Below are 23,315 nucleotides of genomic sequence, written 5' to 3' on the forward strand. Positions count from 1 at the left end.
TTCGTTCTTTCTGCGTGTCTTTTGGATCTCCTGCTATTTATCATCACATCCTGTCTGAGCTCAGTTACAAATAATGGTTAACTCTTTTCCTAGTCTTCCTTTTATTTTTTTAATGGGTCAATAAAGTTAAATTTCAAAAAGAGTGGGCTCTAGCCCTAACATACTGGACACAAAATTTCTGTAGAAGCACTTACGAAAATACTTGAGAAGGGCTAAGAACAGGAAAGCTCTCAAGTCAAACTTATGATAAAAAAGTAGATTTTGGTAGAAGTGGCTAAGAATATTAGTGTGCCAGCAAATGAAATATTAAGGCTGGTACTGATTGTGTGTTTATATATTAAACCTACAGTAAACTATTTCTTGCTGTTATTTGCAACAACCAATCAAGACAAGTCATGCTCTCTATCAACAAGAAACGTTCACTTTCAACACAGAAAGGCCAGCTCCCTATTCTGATGGTAGAAAGATGAGAAAAGATCAGTTTATTTGCTCTGCCAGGTTCTCCATATTGTCAGTGTTACAAAAAACCAAACCAAAACAAAAAAACACCTATTTTCAGGAAAACAGTAGAGGAAGCTGCCAGCTTTTATGATCAAAAGGAAGAGCACTGGGTTTGTTTGGGGTTGGTTGGTTTGTTTTTAAACTTGGAACTGTACTTCTCCCACATGCTCCGTAACTATTTCTTTTTTTTTTTTTCTTACTAGAGACATGAGTTTCTGTAGAAGTGTCAACAGAACTGGAATTCATCTTTGGTCCCCAGATATGGCATGAAAATGGGCAAGAGTGGAATCAGAGATGCTATTTCCTGGTACATAGCTTTAGGTAAATGTTGTGGGATACCACGGCAGATCAATAGGTCAGAGCAGAGAGAATGACTTGTGCACACACAACCTTTCACATCAACTTCTGTTCTACTGACAAGGCTTATATTCCTCTAGGAGAGTCTGCTATTGCCTCTCAGCCCCAGATACATTTCACCAAAAGCTTACAACATTCTTGGTGCCACATGATTGCAAAGGGCACATTTCTCAAACTCTGATGTTCCCTCTCAACATGGATATTTCTATGACCAGTTCTGTCTTTAGGATCAGAAGGTACCCAGGCTGGAGAAATGTGACTCACATACTTTATAAACAACATAATGGAATGATTTTGTTTTCCAAAGAAATGTAAATATTGGAAAAAAGAACTATAAATACTCCAAAACAATTAGCAAAGAGAAAAGCTGACTTCCTTTATCTTGTAAAGCTGCATCACATTTAGGTGCCCTTAAGTTGCCCTATTTCCTAAACAAAACAAGCTACCACAAAATCTGACTTAAAGGGAAATGTGCAGTGCACTCATTTTCCAAGGCAAACAAAGCACTGTAAGGGTTTATTCATAAGAAGTTAAAACTTTTTTACTTCCCACCATTTCAAACTGGATTTGTCCTTTTCAGATCTCTCAAAAATCTGCACCAACAGAGGGGAAATACAGTAAAAAAGAAAATAAAATGAACCATCAGTCATTTACAGAAGTAAAAATATTGAAAGATGGAATTATGTCACCTTTCTTTTTGGAAATTTGGCCAGAGATAATCAGAAACTTGGCAGGAGTGTGTGCCTGTGTGTGCGTGTGAGAGAGAGAGAGAGAGAGAGAGAGAGAGAGAGATTAAAGAAGTGTCCGGAAATCTTTTACTATGAAAGATTTTTCAGGTCTGAAATGGCATTTCCCATCAAAAGTCAGAGACAAAAAAAAAACCGCAGACCTTTTTACTGCAAATATCTCAATAATCCAACATGGACAAAAAACGCAGCAGCTCCTTAACGTTACTCAGCTCTTACTACCCATGTATCAGGATGGGTACTGTCCGAAGAACATGGAATTACTCAATGTGAATAGCAATGGTTTTGATGCATCAAAACGCTCAATGGGACAGTGAGACAGTTTGCTCTTCAGCTCTGCATCAGTTACCTTCACAACCCTGTTCCCACAGCAATGTTATATGACAAAGAAGGATGTTACCAAAAGATGACGGGTCAGGAAGGAATGCTAAGGAAAGACTGCCTCCAGGACAGGAAGAATGTCAGCGCACACCTGTGGTCTCTCCCTGTGGCAGGGAAGAACTTCAGCTCACAGGCAGTCAGGTTTCAGGGACAAACAGTTGTCTGCACACCCTTCAGAATTGTCTTACATCAAGATCTTTAAGTAATAGTCACGGCTTAAAAACATTACTTTTCCCACAATCTTACTTTTCCCTGTCAAATCAAATATCTCAAGAAAGTAGAAAACATGCACAGAGTCAAAATAGCACATTTAACTTGGACCAGCAGGAAGACATGCTTTCACATAGTCAGAAGAAACATACTACGGGACGTATTTAAACACGTTTTTATATTGAAAAGTATTATATAAATCTCTAAAACAGAATAAAGTTGCATGTGCAGTTTTGTGCACCTGGATGAATCAATCTGATAGGTTTGCTCAATACAGGCTTATCAAAACAGCATGTAAGTGGTACACTATGAAAAGCATAAGATTAAAAAAAGTAATGCCAGTAAACAAAAGGAAAATTTGCCCACCTCCTCACAGCCCCTTGGACACAATTACTCAAAAAAAGAATAGGTTTGTATTTGCTCCAGGTGTATGTGTATTCTCTATCAGCAGCCAGAAACAGCACCAAGCCAAGAGGGATAAGGAAAGTTAATACTCACCGGCCGTTGTCACGCCCCACGCCCCAGACTCTGATGCTCACAATGGGCTGTGAATGAAGAACTGTGCGGTCCATGGGATCGATCAGGTTCAGCATGTCGTTTTCCAGTATAAGGTACATGTCTTTGCCCTGCAACTCCAGACAAAGTACGGTTACACATTACGTCCCCCTCTCAAACTGACTGAGATCAGTGTGTGTTATGCCTATGCTGTTTAGACTTGCTTAATTTACTCAAAGTTTCCATTTGTTCCAAGACCAATTGAAAACAAGTTCATTTACTTCTGGTGTGAAAAAGATCCAAGACGATATCTTGCTACTACTGTATTTTTAAATTACCCCAATCACAAAAAGCTTTGACATCTTTTAAATGCAACTGTTGGACTCATTCAACCCCAAGTTATTCAATAAATTATGTGTTTATCCATTCTCCAGTAAATTTTTCCAAATGTACAAGAAGTCAAGAACTGTCTCAATAGTAGCAGCTTACATCAAAACCTGTACTCTTGAGGCAGAGTTTCTTCCTTCAAACAATGCACTTTGTTTCCATAAACTTTAACCAATGGGTCATGGGAATAGACAGCAATTTGTACATGTCAATGGATTTATAGAATACTCTTTGAAGAAGCATTAATTAAAGGGGAAAACCCTAGCATTAAGACACAAATGTGAATTCTTCCAGTGACTGCAGAATCCTGGAGCCAGGATTTCTCCCTAAGTCTTCTGCCATGTAAGAACAAGAATGCTTTTTCCCCTTAGAGGAAACAAATTTAGAGGCAATTTTCCTTTTGATGCTAATTCACAAATGCTAATCTTCCTCCTATGCCTAGTATCTGAAGAAGGTCTGCTACCTCTTTTATCACATCTAATAGCTCTCTTCTCAAAGACTGTACACCTACTCCGCAGAACACAAAATTCCACAGAGATCATCTCGACCTATTGCTGAAAGATAAGACAAGCTCCTGCTGATAAGAAAGTGGAAGCTATCAGCTAAATATAGAGTAATTTATTTCCTCTCTATTGTGCCAGAATCTATAAATGAACGTGAAGAACGGAAAGGGTCTGACTTCCTACTGACAAATGTTTCAACAACAACCTTTTTCTTCATCTCAGTGACATAGAAACCCTCTTTCCGCTTGGTTACAGTGGCTCAGGTCTTAATGACGCCTAATTTTGTGTCTAAGACATACGTTCACATCATTCTGGGAGGGCCTGCTTCCAGGGTTTCCAGGCTAGACAGCAAGTGGCAATCACTACTGATCACCTGTCTCATCCCCAAACCTCCTAACAGGGATTCAAAGGGGAATAGTGACACAGAGCTGGCAGTGCAAGTGCCGAGAGGGGATATGGGAGAAGCAGGGGACGTGGGCTGGTTATACAATGCCAACACAAGAACATTTTGCCTGATGGAAAAAGTACAGCTGTGGCCGAGATGCAAGGCTGGATACATGGGCTGCTTCTAGAAAAGCCGAAACAGATGTAGCTGCTATAACTATGCATTGAAATGGGACAAATCAGCAGCATTGAGATGCCTGTGGCATATAGAAAGAGAAACATAGGTGATAAAAAATAAAAGCCACGATGACACCAGGCAAGCCAGCATGATGAAGGAAGCCAAACAGAAAACAGTCACCACAAAGAAAAAAGGTGAAAAATTTGCTTGGAGAACAGAAGCAATAAACAGATTGTGTGAAGAATGTTACCAAGTGTCACAAAGATTGCTTTTTGGACCCATTTCTACTTTTGTATTTGTTCCAGAAGGAAATTATTAAAAGAAGGTAAAATCTGTTCATCATGCAAAGTACACTGGCATTAGGGTAATAAAACTGAATGCAATTTAGCGGGAAAAAATTGGAGAATAGGCAGATAAGCAACATTAATCACAGGAAATTACCCTTGCAATGCTCAAGGGATAGCTTGGCCGCAGTCAGAAGCAATATATTTTGCTAAGTTTTGTTGCCTTATTATACAAAAGCTAGTTTAGAGATAAAAACACTGCATAGGGCAAGAAGAAATTATTCAGACAGAATGGGAGCTTGAACGCGGGCCTCAGTGTTTCAGACTCCTGGAGAGCTGCAGAGACCTGATGGTCCATGATGGGGAAAGGGAAGAGTCACATGGAGAAAGTGAATAAAGGAAGGCAGGCTCAACCCCAACAGTCCTTCAGGGAAGTGTTATAAATTGTGGCATATAGGTCAATGGCAACAATGATCCTTTTTCATGTAAGTGAATTTGAAGTATACATGAACAGAATGCATGGCAAAGTAGCAACACAAACAGATAAGTTTTTCTTCTCAGATTTTACTACAGAACCATGGAATATAGGAATTTACAGGGAATTTCTTGTATTTCATGAAACCCCAACATTAAAGCCAGTGACAAAGCTTTTGCAACAGGTTCAGGATTTTACCCAGCATGTGGGGTTTTTTGTGTTATATTTTGTGGTTTTAAATCATGAAAACTTGGGGATGGTCCCAGCCTAAATTTCACTTTCATTACATTCTAACTAAAATAAATCTTTAGCCAATCTTAAAACTGTCTCTGCAGTCATCAGTTCTAGCTTCATAATAGATTCCTGCTGTGCGTGCTGCACCTGCTATGCCAGTGACAAGCACACTTTTTTCAGATTCCTCTCTAAAACGTGTCTCTTCCAATCACTCTTGAAGCATTACAATGCCAGCAGAAAAATGTGGTTGGTTGTAATGATTTCTTTTAAAAATCAAGAAGATAATTTACTTCAGGGGCCACCTATTCAAGCACAGCACTGCATTGTTCTGTCAGGCCTATATTTTGGATTTTTTAATGAACAGCATTCTTAATTAAAACTTCCATTCAAGAAGACCAAAACTTTTCACCAATTTGGCTTGAAAACCTGTGAGGGTTTCCAACACAGAACAATGGGACTGACAAAGAGAAATATGGAAAAATGTGAACATTAACTCTTAAACCAAAACAAAGCACACAATTTCAAGGTAAAAGATGTATTTCAACTTGATCGAAGTCGTTTCAGCTGAAAAATGGAGGAAAACCCAATATACTCTACACATGTAAAGAGACTGGGTTTTCCTCAACCCAGGGTCAGCAGTAAGTCTACGTCTGTCTATGACTGACACATTTCTAATCACTTGTCTAGCTGTATTGACTACATAGATCTGTTCCCAGAAGGATAAAGAAGACCAATGTTATCTTTTTCATTTATAAGTACAATATGTATTTCTTACACAAAAAAACCCTTCTGAAATTACTTTAAACAGACACTCCAAATGTGTTGCTCAAAACATAGTTTTAATTTTTAAACAGGCACTTTCTCCCAGTTCCTCCTCTGAAGTGTCTCCGCACTGTTGCGGCTGTAACCAGGACACTGACCCAAGCCTTGGACTGCAACAACAACTTGGGAAACTGAAGGATATTTTTCCTAAAATTTTTACTGAAATAGATAAGTCTTTCTTTTAATTCCTCTTCTGTCTGGCAGTACTGTTTCACTTAGATCACACAAGTGAAGGTTCCAACATTCACTCTTACATCACTCTGGCATTCAAACTGTGTGTAGTAAATCCACATTAGTTTAACCTCCTTAAAACATGTCAGGAGAGAGGTAGAGAATAAGATTTGGATGAAGTTTAAGTTGTTCCATAAAAAATCAAATAATGATGCTTTTTTATGGATTTGTCTTCTATGTCCCCTATACGTCCCACCACTATAACCCTACCTTTTCCTTGCTTCTTGTTTCACTTACTGATCCCTCCACACCTTCCACTCCATCTATTTTAGACATCTATTTCTGACACCACAATACCTCAAGCCTCCTTCATCATGTTTCCCCCGAGCTCACACAGCATTATCCTGTCTTTCCTGCCAAATCAGAAAGAAGCACAGAGCTCGCGTGGTTCAGCTGATGAAGGTGCACTGACCCATCAGCAAACCAAGAAAGAGGAGAGCTGGGCTCTCTGTTTTTCCCCTCAATGTGTGAGAATCTGGCATCCTTCAAAACTGGATGACACTGGTGAACAGATTCAAGAGTTACTGGAGAGGAACCAACAGACAGACTGATGACATGAAGTTAACTTCCTTCTGAAAAACTGATAAAATAATCATCTTAAAATAAGGCATCTGTCCATCAGTCTCAGCCTTCAGATACATTTCAAAAGCACAGGCCACACCAATCTGGGTTTCCTTAAAGCCCTTTTGTCACTGAAACCTCTGAAAATGCTGTTGTAAAGCACCACTTTCAAACCTTCAGTCAGGAGAAAGACCTCCACTGATTTTGGCTTGTCTGAACCCAACACTGTAATTCCACAGGTGTATACCAGCACAGACATAAACATAAAGGTGCGATCTTTGGGCTGCTGTCCTGATCAGTTTAGAACAAAAATGGCAGCACTTTTCTTGAGCCCTTTTTACATTTCTTGGCAGTGCCAGCTGGGTTAGGAAAATCCCCGACACAGAGCACGCACATATCTGCCTACAGAGTTGTTCTTTCAAGATGTTTTCTTACATGAGAGGGATGCTGCAAGAGAAGTAGTTCACCCTGTTCTTACCTCTCCCCAAATGCCAACAGTGTCTCGGATGTCGTTTTTACAGTAAGACAGCTGCCTGATGCAGTTGTTCACAGCAACACTGCTTTTCCCGGGAGCTAGGTCTTCTTCTGCCATTTCCACCCAGCCCAGGGATCGCACAGCAAAGCACTGAAAAGAAACCAGAAAAATCTGAAGCTGTGCTGGAGTACACAACACGCTGCTGTATCCAGCTATGGAAATCAAGTCATGTAACAGAAACTATAGACAGTTAAGGTTAAAGATCCCCAGCAAGAAGAGGAACAAAATCAAGGCCTTGTAGATGAGGCCTTTACTTATTCTTATGCTTTTATTATTAAAATATAATTATTATTTTTATTATATATTATATAATAATATATATTATATAATAATATATATTATATATTATTTTATTATTAAAATATAATTTGAGAATGTCAAGGTGAAAACATTTGAAGGAACAAAGAAGAATACACAACTTGCCAGGAAAGATATCTGTGGAGGTTAACAGTAATGATTTACAATAAAAATACTTTTGTTAATGTAAAGGAGGAAACAAGGGAGCAGTAAATAGTACGATATATACAAACACTGAGAAATAAAGGAAAAAGCATAACTACAGATATAGGATAATTGAAATTTTAGCTAGTATCTAGAGCTCTAATTGAAAAGAAATAAACTAGCAGTGGATTATGTCTGTTGTGAGATTCACACTCACTGCCTGGCTTTTAACCAGGAAACTGAAATTTTTTTGTGGATTGCAGTAATCATTTCTGCAGTAAGTTTAATGAAGGTAGCAAACAATAACAAACTCAAAGCACTAACAAGAAGATAAGCTATCATAAGAGGAAAGCAGTTTTTTTCTAGAAGAAATTAAAAATGACCTTTAAAATGAAACAACCTAATTATACAGTTTTCTTAGCAGAAAGATGTTTAACCAACCAGACTACTTGGTTGGCAGAACAAGCCAAGGCAACATTACTTTGCACATATGGTGCTTTTTGCAAACAAAACTAAATGGGAAAAACGGAATGGCATCAACTCTACCCTACATTTCCTAGAGAATAAAAAATTAATTCTGGAAAAAACCCTGCACATTTGCTCTCAGGCTTTATGATGGGTGACATACAGACCTCACACTAAAGTGAATAGGAGCTTGTCTACAAGACCAAGATTTCCTCAAGAGAACAGTATGGGTATCTCACTCCCAAATGGCGATGCGCCACCAGTGATGGATGTACAACAGACTGACTGCTGTACCTCCTTAATAGACACACCAAAAACATTTAAGATGGTTCCTAAAGGTTCAGCAATAATACTTCCTGAATGATACTAAATTCCTGATAGCTTCTAGGTATTTACTACAGCAACAGACACCACCATCAAATGCTGCCAAATCAAATCCCACCCGATCATCTTAAAATAAGGCATCTGTCCATCAGTCTCAGTCTTCACATACATTTCAAAAGCACAGGCCACACCAATCTGGGTTTCCCTGTGACTCTGTGCTTGAGTCAGTGATTGCACCACCACTGACATGAAGCTGCACTCACTTTTTACATCCAAATCCTCTTTGCTAACCGTGAAGATGTCTACAGAGGTAGAGGAGTCGGCAGGCACAAGTTCAAAAAGTACAATTTACAATTAATAACTGAAAACCTGCCATCCTATAACCTTTCCATTCTTTCATCCCAAGCCTCCCCTTGCCAAGATGGATCAAGTATTGGTGTCAGTTACTTCTCAGTCCTTGGTACCCCTGCTTGCTTCAGTGTTATTCAAACATTTCTTCTAAAATGTTATGCTGCCCTGGAATGCTATGCTCTTCTGGCAAACTGACCTGCAATTGTTTCAGTTAATCCAGTTCCCTGTTAGGTATTTGTCACAACTTTGACCTTGCAAAGACCAACGCTCATTGTTCGGCACTGTCGCCTTGTGCCACAGTGCTTTCTTTGCTGTCAAGAGCATCCTGCTGGTGCTTGGGAAAGCAGGCAATGATCCTGGGAACTTCCTGAAGTTATGCTGAAACTGGTGGCTGCTGGGAGCCCCACTGCCTCCAGCAGGACCCTATCACACAGGCACCCAGGCCCAGGAGCTGCAACAGCAGGCTCATGCTGGAGTTACCAATTAATCATTTTTCTTGAGATGCAGTAAATATATCAGCTTCTGAGCTCAAAAGCTGACACTGAATATTCCTTTGCTGCCTTCTAAAAACTGCTGTGAAGTCAGTGAGTGGATCAAGCTCACACACCACCACTGGCGTGCCATTTGGGAAACACTGTCCTCAAAACAAGACCCAAAACACCAAGGTATTTTAAATATGCATAATATGCCAACTGGAAAACTAAGGGAGGAATAAAATTCACCAGTGGGTAAAAAGATCAATGTGTCTCTCCCTCCTTCCCTCTAAAAATTCTCTCCTCTTTCAGCCTCCTTTCAGCTTGCACAATGCACCCATCCAGCCTACTTTGCCGAGCAGAAAACCCAGCCTAAGAGCCTGTCTCTTGTACCTCTGGCACCTACTCTGAGTTGCTAATGATGTATCTCATCTAAGGCATCAGACAGCACACACACTCTCCAAATTGTGTGAAACTCTATGTGAGTGTGGGTAAGAAATGAAAGTCTCTCATGCCTTCAGATTTTTTTTTTTTTTTTTTTTTGTGGATATATTACTGATTTCTTTTCCTTTGCTTTACAAAGAAGGAAACCAATATTCAAATTCTCTTACATTGCTGCTTCCTGACCCAGCTCTTCTGGAAACCCACAAAAGTGCCGACTTTCAGATTTTAAAGGGAGATGAAGGAGAAGGTGAAAGAGGAAACAAAGGAGAGGTCAACACTCAGGGGTGCTCTTCACTTCAGGGCTACAAGAGGTACAAAAGTATTTTTTTAGCAATTATTAAGGTCATTTAATCTCAAGATGGCAGAATTGCTTCTGGCACATTAAATGCTCGTGAGCCTTGTTGAAAGTGCTGTGGTGCCCATTAGGGTATTAAATATTTATCTTTGCAAGCTTTTAAAACACAGACTTTTAGCTGTGCTAGAAGAAAGAGGTTTTTTTTACAAGTATTTCAATATTAAACTGAGTAACAGCATACTAGCAGAGAGAAACATTTTCTACATCATCTTAAAAGAGGTGAAGAACCAAATATGTAAAGTGTACTGTTTCCTCATTATTCTCCATATCTCAACCATGTCTGCAATGTGTTAGCTGCTTTCTGAACACAAAGATACAATGAACAAAGTATATCTTAAGAAGGCAAAAACCTCAGGAAAGACAGTCATTTTGAGTTGACAAGAGGTAAATCTCTTATTAGTAAATATGGTGAACTGTTTTGGTATTTTTTCCTGGCCATTTCTTTCTATGCTTAAAATTATCCAATGGTGGCATCCACTGTATTTCTTTCCCTTCCCAGCCCACTGTCATGATAGTGGAGCAAGCTGAATGGGACGCTTTTGTCTGTCCTAATATTCTCCTCTGGTGAAGGGCCTGGTTTCCTTCCCTGCTTCCACTCTCTCTTGGTGCTTTCAAGCCAGATAGGTGTGAGAAACCTTGTTGGCTTCTGGTACCCAGCAAACTTTTGCTTATGTGTTTTACAAGCCCTTACTGTAAGCCAAATAAAGTGCTTCTGAACAGCTTCCTCAAAACAGAGATTTCCCAAAGACTCACTGCAAACAAAAAACCTCTTCAATAAAAGCTAGACAGACCCAACACCCCACTCATGAGAGAACACATGTACCTGAGTATACACATACACAACACATTCTTTCGCTCAAAATACATGCAAAGACCAAAAACCTTCTACTTCTTGGTCAACTGAATACATGTGATGGCATGAATCAGAAGTGATGAAGTCCTTCATGCAGATCTCAGCTCCAGAAAGTATGACTCAGAGTAACATGCAATACATACCATGCATTCATCATGAGTGTAACAGAGGTATTTATACACACAGCTATGGGGTGGAACAATGGAAGTGTGTGCACACAGGTCTGCAGCCCTCTGTATATTGCCAGAAACTGTATTACATGAGATCTACTTCACATTTTATTGTTGGTAGGTTTTCCCCCCTTATTTGAGTCAGAGGTTCTGTTTATAACAAAAGAGCACAAAACCCAGCAGAAACAAACCACCTGGTGTCTCTCATCAGGTATGATCCAATTCTAGCTGAGTTAGCCACAAGAGCAGAACTGCTTAATTCTCTCACCCACGAATCATCATCGTTCCCTGGCTCCCACCAACGATATTTATTAGACAAGAGACAAAGTGCTTCCTTTGAGCTGAAAGAACTTTGCTCATTGAACCTTCTTTTCTGCTGGAACTCACATCTAGTCAAAACATGTGTCGTGGTTTAAGCCCAGCCATAAATCAGAACCATGCAGTCTCTGTCTCACTACCCCCTTTCCCCCCCATCCCCTGGCTCCCAGAGGGATGGGGAGGAGAATCGAGAGAATGTAACTCCCACGGGTTGAGATAAAAACAGTCCAGTAACTAAGGTATAACATAAGTCACTACTGCTACCACCAATAACAATAATGATAAGGGAAATAATAAGGGAAGAGAACACGACCACTCACCACCCGCTGACCAATACCCAGCCCAAACCAAGCAGTGATATAGCTCTTCCGGGCAACTGCCCCCTCTTCTACCTCCTGGGCATGACGTGCTGTGGTATGGAACACCTCCTTGGCCAGTTTGGGTCAGGTGTCCTGTCTCTGCTTCCCCCCAGCTTCCCCTCCTCCCTGGCAGAGCATGAGACTCTTGAAGTCCTTGGTCAGAGTAAACATTACTGAGCAACAACTAAAAACATCAGTGTTATCAACGCTGTTCCCAGGATGAAAGTCATAAACACAGCACTGCACCAGCTACTAAGAAGGAGAAAAATGACTGCTACTGCTGAACCCAGGACAGTATCCACCCCTTATTCCATGCCATCAGATCCCACATTTTCAATATACCATCACTCTTATCTCATATATATACATATATATACATCCACACACACTGAGAGAGAGAGAGAGATCATTCCTTAGTGCATGGACCAATCCCTATAAAGCTCCTGAGTCCATCCAGTCCATGATGTCGGGCTTCATCTCTTGTAACAGTCTTTCAGGGCAGGAGGGCTGTGTGCAGTGTTCACACTCGTGAATAACCTTGGCAATAGTGTCCATTGCTAAGTCCACCCCTCGATCATGAGTACATCTGTATGTTGCACCTCTGCCCTGATGGCCTGAAGTGTCATTGGCCCACCAGCCTCAAAATAATTCATCCTCCCCTTCAGCAGTTTCTGCAACTTGTCATCGGGAACTCCATACAGCTGCCTTCTATCTCCAATGCTTCCAAAGCACTGGAGGGGCCCCCTGGCCTAGATACTTGCCCATACTGTCCCACACACCCTGACACTCATGACTGTCCAGCCTCGGGGAAAATCTCTTGGTCCTTCTGTATCGTCGTCTAATCCTAGACAAGGCCCAAACATGACTCCGCTTAACTTTCAAGATCAGATGAAATGGTTGTGGGTAAAACACACTCTGTACGCTGGGTAAAACACACTCTGTATGCGTGGGTAAAACACACTCTGTACGTGTGCCAACATGGTGATCCCCATCACAATCAGCAGGCAGGTTCTAAGGGTACCCAAAGGCCATTCAAAACCTTCAGAACTCTCAAATGATGCTGCTGTACTTGTCACTGGGGCTGGTGTAGCTGCTGTGCTTGGAGCTGGAGTAGCTGCGCTGTCTGCTGCGGATGGAGTTTGAGTAGCTGCTGTACTTGTTGCTGGGGTTGGTGTAGCTGCTGTGCTTGGAGTTGGAGTAGCTGCATTATCTGTTGTAGTCAGAGTTTGAGTAGCTGCTGTACTTGTCGCTGGGGCTGGTGTAGCTGCTGTGCTTGGAGCTGGAGTAGCTGCGCTGTCTGCTACAGTCGGAGTTTGAGTAGCTGCTGTACTTGTTGCAGGGGTGTGTGGGAATGTCTCTCTCATAGGCTGACCACCGTAGGAGGGGAAAAAAGATGTGTAATTGCTAAACACTTCTACTATATACCTCCCAAAGTATAGAGGTGGTGACCACACTGGGAACGCAAGCCAGATCAGTTTCATGATCAATGATTCTATTCTATTACAAGTCATTACCATAAAGTACAATGCACCTTAGCCCAAGGCCCCCAGCTGATGAACACTAACACAGCAAATACCAGCTGCAAGTAAGGTACGACATGCTGAAACTGTGAGATCACGAGCAACAACTTTGAGAGCCAATAAATCAGCATTGTGACAAGTGACTATTAATCCAAAAAAATACAAGCTTATCACAAATATGATTCGACACACTCTGGTCAGATCTATTGTTATCTCAACCCTTCGTGCCCCATGTTGGGTGCCAAAAAGAACTGTCGTGGTTTAAGCCCAGCCATAAATCAGAACCATGCAGTCTCTGTCTCACTACCGCCCTTCCCCCCCACCCCCGCTGCCAGAGGGATGGGGAGGAGAATCGAGAGAATGTAACTCCCACGGTCTGAGATAAGAGCAGCCCAGTAACTAAGGTATAACACAAATCACTGCTGCTACCACCAATAATACTAATGATAAGGGAAATAATAAGGGAAGAGAACACGACCACTCACCACCCGCTGACCAATACCCAGCCCAAACCAAGCAGTGATATAGCCCTTCTGGGTTAACTGTCCCCCGTTCTACATCCTGGGCGTGACGTGCTGTGGTATGGAATACCTCCTTGGCCAGTTTGGGTCAGGTGCCCTGTCTCTGCTTCCCCCCAGCTTCCCCTCCTCCCTGGCAGAGCATGAGACTCTTGAAGTCCTTGGTCAGAGTAAACATTACTGAGCAACAACTAAAAACACCAGTGTTATCAACGCTGTTCCCAGGATGAAAAGTCAAAAACACAGCACTGCATCAGCCACTAAGAAGGAGAAAAATGACTGCCCACTGCTGAACTCAGGACAACAAGCCAAACTGAAAATAAGGCTGCAGCTCTCCTCGCCTACGAGCTCAGTAAAACAGACAATCCTGGTAATGCCAGTTGGTTACATACCTCTGCTCGAGGCTCACAGATAATTACTGGCAAATTGTAATTACTGGCCCATCATAATGTCAAAGTAATTCAGATGCCAGCTTTTGGCTTGCAGTAGTCTACCTAATTTCTTTTGTCTGTCATAGAATAAACAAATAACCCTTGTATCATGTTATATGTTATTAGTATTAACTTACAAAATGAAATCCTACAGTGTCCTGTGCCTGGTCAGACCACCTGCTTTATCTTAAAATCAAAACTCTACATAGGATGATTTAAATAATAATATCTAAATAAAGATAAGGAAACTGCCTGTCCCCAGACTCCTTCCAAGAGCTGGCAAAGAAAAACAGGTTTGAAGAAAACCAAAGAAAGCTGATAAATACAGTAGGATAAAAGAGATACAAGAATTGTGTACTGTATTTGGATCACTGCTATTTGGGACTGGGATGATAAAAGATACTACCACAAACACCATGTGTCGGAGAAAAGTGAATGAAAAAACATCACTTAAACCATGGTACATTAATAGTCTTGTACGTTCATCTTGACTGAAGACACTGTATTTCCTGCCAGGCTACACAGGACATTGTGTAAAGAAAACAAACAGGAAAAAAGGTCACCTTATCACACACTGCCCCATGAAAAGGCAGGTGAATAGAAATGAAAATACAGGTATCACTGCTCAGCTTTACAGTTCTGGGGAACAGATATTCACATGGCTGCAAATTCAATTAATATTGAAGGGTTAATGATCTGTAGCCAAAGAACCAAACTCATAAATGGTAATCCAAACTCTAAAAAGCTGTAAACCTCACTCACAGTGCAGTTCTGATCTAAAGCATTGCCTAAAGCTGGGGAGCTGTAGGTCTGAAGGAATGAATGAACCGTGGACCACTCTTCTGCTCTTTGGCATAGCAAAACCTCTACCTCAGGGTAGGGTTCTGCTCTGCAGCAGATTTTCCAAGAGGAACTCCTGAAGGAGCTTTGACAGGAACACAGAATCGTGACAAACCTCTGCTCTCTGCATGTCAGCAAATGCCACACACTAACTGTTGGTCATGTAGTGCTAAGCATGTAACATTAAAAACAATAAAATCAAAGGAACCAAAGAAAATACAATCCCCTACTAGACAGAGGACAAGAGATGAATTATGTATGACTGATGGCAGGGTAGCATTGGAAACTGGATGGATCATAAGGGCATGGGTAGAAAGATCCCATTACAGGGAGAAAATGTATTAGAACATTAGTCTGAGAACAACCACCTAATGTACATTACAAAACCATGGGCTGATTGTTTTTCAGGTCACACAGCTGCTGGTAGCCACTATGAACATCTATATTAGATTATGTTTGCCTTGGCAATTTAAATTCCTGCTACTAAATTCTTCTCTATTTCTGAACCTACAGGACATGGTTCTGAGTAGTTTCCCTTTGTTTCCCTTTCTGTTTTTTCTTTTTAAAGGTTATATCTGCCTGCAGACATATGTAAATCATTACAGTATTTAGTAAGAACTTTTGTTACAGACCACTGAGCAGGCTTGTGCCTGAGACACAGCATGTAGGTCACGCAGTTAACCATTTCTCATGCAGCTAACGCAACGTTGGAAATTGCATTTCTTCAACAGTTTTAAAATAAAGTATCATATTTTATGCTTTGGAAGATCAAGTATCATAAAATAGAGCCACTCTATTCTGAGAAAGAAGTATGTTCCAGTATATTTGCCTGCTCTACATCAAGAAAGCTTGCACTGATTTCAGATGAAAATATTGGAGACGATCAAAGCTAAACTGAGCAACAAAAGAATAAAAGATCTTATGCAATCAATGAACAAGCAAACACTTCCATTTAGTTGACATGAATAGACAGCAATGCATCCATTTTCTCAAATACTGACAGTTGTGACACAAAAAATTTTAATTGCAAAAAAATAAAAATGGAGAACCAAAAACATGCTAATGAGATTTTTCAACATTTGCAGCTTTCTGGTGCATTTCATGCTGTATTATTTGAATTGCTGAAAATGTGCACGCAGTACAAAAATAAGCACAGAGATACTCAGGTCACAACAAAATGCAGAAATCCTCTGTAATTGCTATTTCAATCAGATGATTATAAATGAACAAAATACAAAGGCTTTACAAACACTGTAAGTAACCTTTAGAACAAATTACTTCTCTAGAGGTCAATATTGAACTTTGTGCTCTCACAGTCCCTTACTCTTTCTCCAAGACACTGGAGTCTCATTTTTCAGACTCATAGACTCCAATGCATAGAATGACAAAAGTCCCTCTCTTGTTTTGAGTTTAATACTTCTGCCTCAGTGGTTCCTCCTGGCTCACAGCCAGAGGTCAAATCTGCTCTCTCAAGGCAAGAAAATGCTGCAGGACTATTGTGCTGGTTCAAGATTTTTTGAATCCCAATTTCTTATTCATTACTGTATTTCTAAATCCAGTAAAAGATCTAGTCAGTTGAGCAAAAATGGAAGGGACACTATTATTTCCCTACTATTACTCTTTTGCTGTATATAGGTCTGAAGAAATTTAAATTGCTTTATTCTTTCCTCCAGTCTTTTCAATAAAGAAATGGCTTTTAGATGGTTTGCAGATACCTTGACTTTACATTCTAAAGGGATGGGTTTCTGGACATTGAGCTAAGGGTGTTTTAGATTTCATTTTAATGCAGTAAAATAAAAACCTACTTTTTCAGTGAAGAAAAGGCAGTCATATTTTTCACTGGAAACTAATAAAGGACAATAGCTGTAATGATGCTCAAATTAGGACCTATCCTGCAGAATAACTGAACTGTTAGGATAACTCACGCAGGTTTCATTATTCTGCAACACATGAATACGACCCCAACACACACATATGCTTTGTCAGTAAAGACAAGCCATGCAGGAGTTTACAGGGCATGAAAGAATGTGTGCATTCATCTCTTAAAAAATAATGCTCTGCACTTTTTTACTTCAACCTTAAAGTGATATTTTTCTGATGTGGGCTTTTCTGCAGGGTGATAGATGTAAGTGGTTCTAATGCAGCCAGCAGCACTTTATGTCATACTGTGGTGATAATTTCAAAGGTAATACGCTTGACATCCAACTTCAAAAAACCTCCAAAAAACACAAAACAAAGCAAACCAAACCACACCAAAAAAGCCTTTAGGTGAACTCTTGACCTTGCTGAATCAATGGAGAAAAACCTTTCAGCTCCACTGGATTTGGGATTTCATATCTCTTTAGAAGCAACATTGTTAAGAGTAATTTGGTTTCTGCAGAAATTATGTTTACAACAGGATTCAAAGTCAATGAAATTGATCGATTCCCACTCTTTGAAAAAGACTCAAAAAAATATGCACCCTTAGTCTAGAAATCTTGAGCCCCAGTAGACCACATCTGAGGACTCACACTGCCTTAATGTCATACTGTCTCCCTCCAGCACCACAAAGTGATCACCTTCAACCATATGGAATAATGCACACCCACATAGAGGCAACACAGCATGATGTACTGCATATCTCCTGTATTTAAATCTCTTTAGAGATAAGTATTACCTCCCACTCCCTCTTCTCTTTGATGAAAAGCAGGAAATTTTGACGAGGAAACCTGCTTTTTCATAGTGAAATTTAAAGGCAGAACTAATACCAAAATAAACATATATACCAAAATACATGCTGGCTAAAGCTACCTAAATATTGCTGTTATTCACACGATGTTCCATTTTAATTAATTTTTAAATTAACTTCCTCCATAAATGTACCTTTCAGCAAGTCTGTAACAGACAACTAATACAGCAAACTTGTACTATGCTGTTTTCAAACTGTGTATATACGATATATACGTAACACATTTTTACATGTCTATGTGCACACATATAAACACACTTAGTTTTTCTCATTAAAAATCTATGCAATGAAGTGGTAAGCTTTGTGACACTGCAGACTAGAACAGGTTATTTTCCTCAGCTACCCTAAACTGGCAAGATAATGCAAATAATTGAAGAGAAATACAAAAATGTAATCTGATCAGTTCATTTTGTAGCACCAAGATGATGAACAGACATTCAAAAGGCAGTACATCACCAATGGGCCATTCTAAAGCTGGAGCTGACAGAGGCTAGATATTGTTTAGAGTTGAAATGGTTAGTCTCCAGTGGTGAGTATGAAAGGCTGCAAGCTGTGATTACCTCTGCAGTATATTAGCAAAGATGCCAGCGAGCTGATGAGAACGCCTGCCAGCAATATCAGCAGAGGCTGAGCTAAACTAGGAGCTGCCTGAGCACTCGATCTATTGGTCTGCAGAATGGCAACAGGAGCTTTCTGCCTGTGGGACATGAGTACAATGAAGACTGCTTCTTCCCCTTGTTTCTGTCCACTCCTGAGGACTCCTTCATCAATCATACACAAAGCACTCCTTGCACAGTGTGGTGCACCACAAAACAATGAATGAATGGTGATGAAAACCAACCAAAAATAAGAAAAATTAAAATGCCAGGAAGCACAGATTCCTCCAAGGAAAAAAAAAAACCCAAAACAATCTCTCTTGGAGCAGCAGCTAGGTTCTTCTGGTTTTCATTATACAGACATAAGGAATAGCAAGATGCCTGGATGCCAGTCCCAGATGCTGCCAATTAACGTGGACTGGCTGACAGAACAGCTTTAAAAGTAGATCCATGCCATTAAGAAACACCAGGAAAACACCACTCTTCCACCTTTAACGTAAGGCCAGGTTGGATGGGGCTTTGAGCAGCCTTGTCTAGTAGAAGGTGTCCCTATCCATGGCAGGGGGCTTAGAACTAGATGATCTTTAAGGTCCCTTCCAATCCAAACCATTCTATGATTCTATGTTCTGATCAACAATCATGGCTTGTTAAATGGTTGCGTACAGCAAGATGCCATACACAGACCCCAGCCAAGAAAAAAACGCATCATGCATACCCACAAGAAACAGTGCTGAGGATGACAGTGGCATTTTGACCTAGTCAAGCAACAGAATACTCTTCTTGAAACAGCCACCCCTGGAAGAAACAGCATCATTAAAAAAAAAAAAAGAAAAAAGAAAGAAAATTAAAAAAAAAACAGGTACATTCATGTTTTCTCAAACATGGCCAACACTTCCTGAGAGAGTAGCGACAATTTTAACATCACTGTTTCAACTTTGGAAATGACTTCCTGTTAATCGGAGGCAGCATCAGCACACTGGGTGCACCACGGTTGTGACCTCATGCTGGCTCCAGCACCACCTCTCTCAGCTGGCAGTCAGGGAAGGAAGCTACCTGCCTGTGAGGAGAGGTCACCAGCATGCACCTAAACTGCTCAAGCAAAAAGCTACACATGGCACTCACAAAGCAGTAACTGCTTCAAGAGAAAAGTGTAACTCACACAGCTCCCACCTGTATCATTTATCCTCCTGTTATGTAATTGCTATTTACGTTCTTACTACTCTAACAACAATTCCTGGTCAACAGACCTGTGGCAGACAAAGTCACCATCAATACTGAAACTTTATGGGCCAAGGAGATACTCTGATTTGAAACAAACATGTTCCTATATTTTACCTTCTCTTTTCTCAATCCTGTAGAAATCCAGCACTGAACACAACTCTTCGGTACACTACATCTTAATAAAGCAAATACTGATAATTCGATACATAACTATTGCATTACACACTCGGAAAATATTGGTAACTTTTAAAGCAGTTTCCATTCTCTTTCACGTGAGGAATGGCTTTGTGATATATTTTTCTAAGGAAGGCTCTGTCTCTATTCCTCCTGCTGTTCAATCACCCATGTCCTGATCATGCATGATAGCTTTACATCTAATTAGATCCCAAGGATATGTAGGATTTCTAGGAATAAAAAACATGTAACATTTTGCAGGATCTAATTATAAATCTTGAAGGGCTCCAGAAACAGATGTTTATATCATACGTATATTGTATAATATGGAGAAGAGAAGGCTCCAGGGACACCATATAGCCTTTCAGTACCTAAAGCGGGCCTACAAGAAAGGTGAAGAGGGATTTCTTCCAAGGTAATATAGGGATAGGACAAAGGGTAATGGCTTTAAACTGAAAGAGGGTAGATTTAGATCAGATATTAGGAAGAAATTCTTCACTGTGAGGGTGGTGAGACACCGAAATGGGTTACCCAGGAAAGTTGTGGATACCCCATCCCTGGAAGTGTTTAAGGCCGCTTAACTGAGCTTTGAGCAATCTGGTCTAGTGGGAGGTGTCCCTGCCCATGGCAGAGGGGCTGGCACTAGATGATCTTCAATGTCCCTTCCAACCCAAACCGTTCTACAATTCTATGAATTAAGCATATTATAACTCAGATTTGTAGCTTAGATTTGGGAAAATGTTACATCTTTTTCTGCCCCAGACTAATTTCCATATTTGATTAAACAAGACTACACTTAGGGACAATGTGGAAGCAAACATCCTCTAGATGGAAATCTGTATTATGAGGTACCTCACATTATGACATTATCACTTATAACATCACCTAATGACAAAATAGGTGTCAACAGTAGTAAATATCAGAGAGAGATAATGGAGAAGCAAACATTCTCCAAAAGTTCTAATGTACAAAATTAAAAAGACTTTTTTTTGAAGAAAAATAAAATAAAAATTGTTGAGATGTATTTTAGTGCTTTAGTCTGCTATTTCTAAAACTGCTTTTGAAGCAGAATGCTTTCAAGCACTTGCATCATTTGCCTGCAGCATCTTCATAGCTGGAGTGATACCTTAACACAGCTTATGGGAAACAGCCAAAATCAGAAACAAGCAACGAGTTTAGAAACTGCTGTCACCATCACTCACCATTGCTACCCAGAAGCTGCAAGGATGGAAAGATAGACAAACTTTTGCTATACTATAGGAATTGTCAAAACTGACCCCTTTCCAGTTATTCACTGATGTTACAAACAGAAGATGAAAGTCTTAACTCATCATTTTGAAAGCCACTGTGATGGTGAGAGTGGGAAGAAACTAAGGGCGCCTTTTTGGTTTTGAAAGAAACAAGGTACCCCAACCCCAAATTCCACTACAATATTTATTTTGGGTTTATGTTGGGGATTTGTTTGTTTGTTTAAAAAAAAAAAAAAAAAAAGGATTTTATTCCCCGCCAGACTGTTATTTATTCTTCTCTCTGAAAGCCTAAGATAAGCCAAGAGGAAAAGGCAAGTATTTTTTAAAAACTACTAAACTCTTACTCTGTAGTTCTTTTGATTACAAATACTTAAGAACATAATTTAAGGATGTGATCTGTGAGCACTCTACTGCATTTTGTGAAGCCATTTCCACACGCTCTCACCAATGCAAAAATCAGTATCTCCAAAAATGCACTTAATTTTCCATTGGCAGTACCTTAGTGGCAAAAGAGCTATGCACACACTGCTCAGGCTAATCCCCAAAATACAAAAATTCTGCTGTTCACAAGAAGCTTTCAGATACTGGCAATAAGGTTCTTTGAAAAAAAAAAACCAAAACAAACCCCAAAACAAACCAACTCGTCCCTCCTGACCAAGGCACTATTCAAATTCTTGACATGAAGACCAAAACTTTCCTTCTGCTGAAACTTCTAAACACTGGCTGTAATTATGCTTAAGTTGCAACTGAACTGATTACCTACTTAGGAGTTGAAAAAATAAATTAAATTCTGTGTCAAGAGCTTTCCAACAGAAATATGGATGTTTTAAAGCTACCCTACGAGACCCTGGAAAAACTCCAACCAAACTAACAAATCTGATTGCCATGGTTAAGAATTGAAGACAGCAAACACAGAGCTGCTACAACAGTCAGGGAAACAGGGACTCGTAAGGAGATGGTAACAACCCTTCTAGCCTCATTATGAATAATTAAAACCATGTGGCTTGTTTACTTTAATAAAACTAAGCTGAAAAAGAGACACAATCACCTGCTATAAATGCACTACAAGATGGCTAAACATAAAAAAAAAAAAACCTGCCTCAAAATTTTAGGTTAAGAGGTTTTTACCATCAAAGCAAGGTAATACTTGAACTAGTTGACCAGTTACTTGACTAGTAAGACTAGTCCAGGCCAGAAAAACCACAAACCTCCAAAGCAGAAGTACCCTTTTGGATGAGAAACTGTTAAAGAAGCCAAATTTTCCTTTCCAATTTAATCTATCTCCATAAGGAGACTTAAGATGGAATAAACTCCTCAGATTTAATTAACTGATTCAAGTCCATTCATTGAAATTAATTGAACTGCGGCTTTTTGTAGTGTTTCATGTGCTCATGAGAAGATTATATGCAGAATGAGGTGGGCTGTGAAACTGCTGGAAAATCATAGACTCATGGAATAGTTAGGGTTGGAAAGGACCTTAAGATCATCTAGTTCCAACTCCCCTGCCATGGGCAGGGACACCCTACACTAAACCATGCCACCCAAGGCCTCATCCAACCTGGCCTTGAACACCGCCAAGGATGGAGCATTCACAGCCTCCCTGGGCAACCCATTCCAGTGCCTCACAACCCTCACAGTAAAGAATTTCTTCCTTATATCCAATCTAAACTTCCCCTGTTTAAGTTTTAATCCATTACTCCTTGTCCTGTCACTACAGTCCCTGATGAGTAGTCCATCCCCAGCATCCTTGTAGGCCCCCTTCAGATACTGGAAGGCTGCTATGAGGTTTCCATACTGCCTGTTTGCAAAGGTCATCCTTTCATGGAACTAGTATAAATGGCAAAACCTCTTCCTCTCTGGTTAAGTCTTCACTTGCATCAGAAATCAGACTCATTCTAACACCAATGAGACATGCTAATTATTTACAAATGGTCCAGTGTCTAGTCAGGACATTTGCTTCTGGAGAAGACCAGAAACAAGCAAATGTAGGATGTCTCCAAAACACACATACGTGCCTCCATAGCAAGAAAAGCAGTAGAGAGAAGGATATTAACTCTTTGGGGGACAAACAGTAAAATTATTTTGACAGTGCTATTTACAGGCCACTTTCACGACAGCCCCCCATGGTCTGACAACTCAGTTTGTCAGAAGCATCCCTCACATTACTCCAAAAAGACCAACTGGTTAATCCCTAAAGCCC

The 23,315-nt window shown here is 40.2% G+C and overlaps 1 protein-coding gene across 3 annotated transcripts in view; it reads right to left on the reverse strand.

Annotated features, from left to right (window-relative positions):
• Nucleotides 1-23,315, reverse strand: part of APBB2 (amyloid beta precursor protein binding family B member 2) — a gene marked incomplete at both ends in the record, with an annotated part of 118,071 nt that overhangs the window by 37,481 nt on the left and 57,275 nt on the right. For 2 of the 3 annotated variants that reach the window (XM_080625538.1, XM_080625537.1), the window contains 2 exons: nucleotides 2,694-2,821; nucleotides 7,228-7,374. In XM_080625538.1, the coding sequence (XP_080481664.1) occupies nucleotides 2,694-2,821; nucleotides 7,228-7,374 (275 nt within the window). Of the gene's footprint in view, nucleotides 1-2,693; nucleotides 2,828-7,227; nucleotides 7,375-23,315 lie in introns of all 3 variants that reach the window. The other variant, XM_080625536.1, reaches the window with a different exon arrangement.

Source organism: Psittacula echo (assembly GCF_963264785.1).
Source record: "Psittacula echo genome assembly, chromosome: 1".
Lineage (NCBI taxonomy): Eukaryota > Metazoa > Chordata > Aves > Psittaciformes > Psittacidae > Psittacula > Psittacula echo.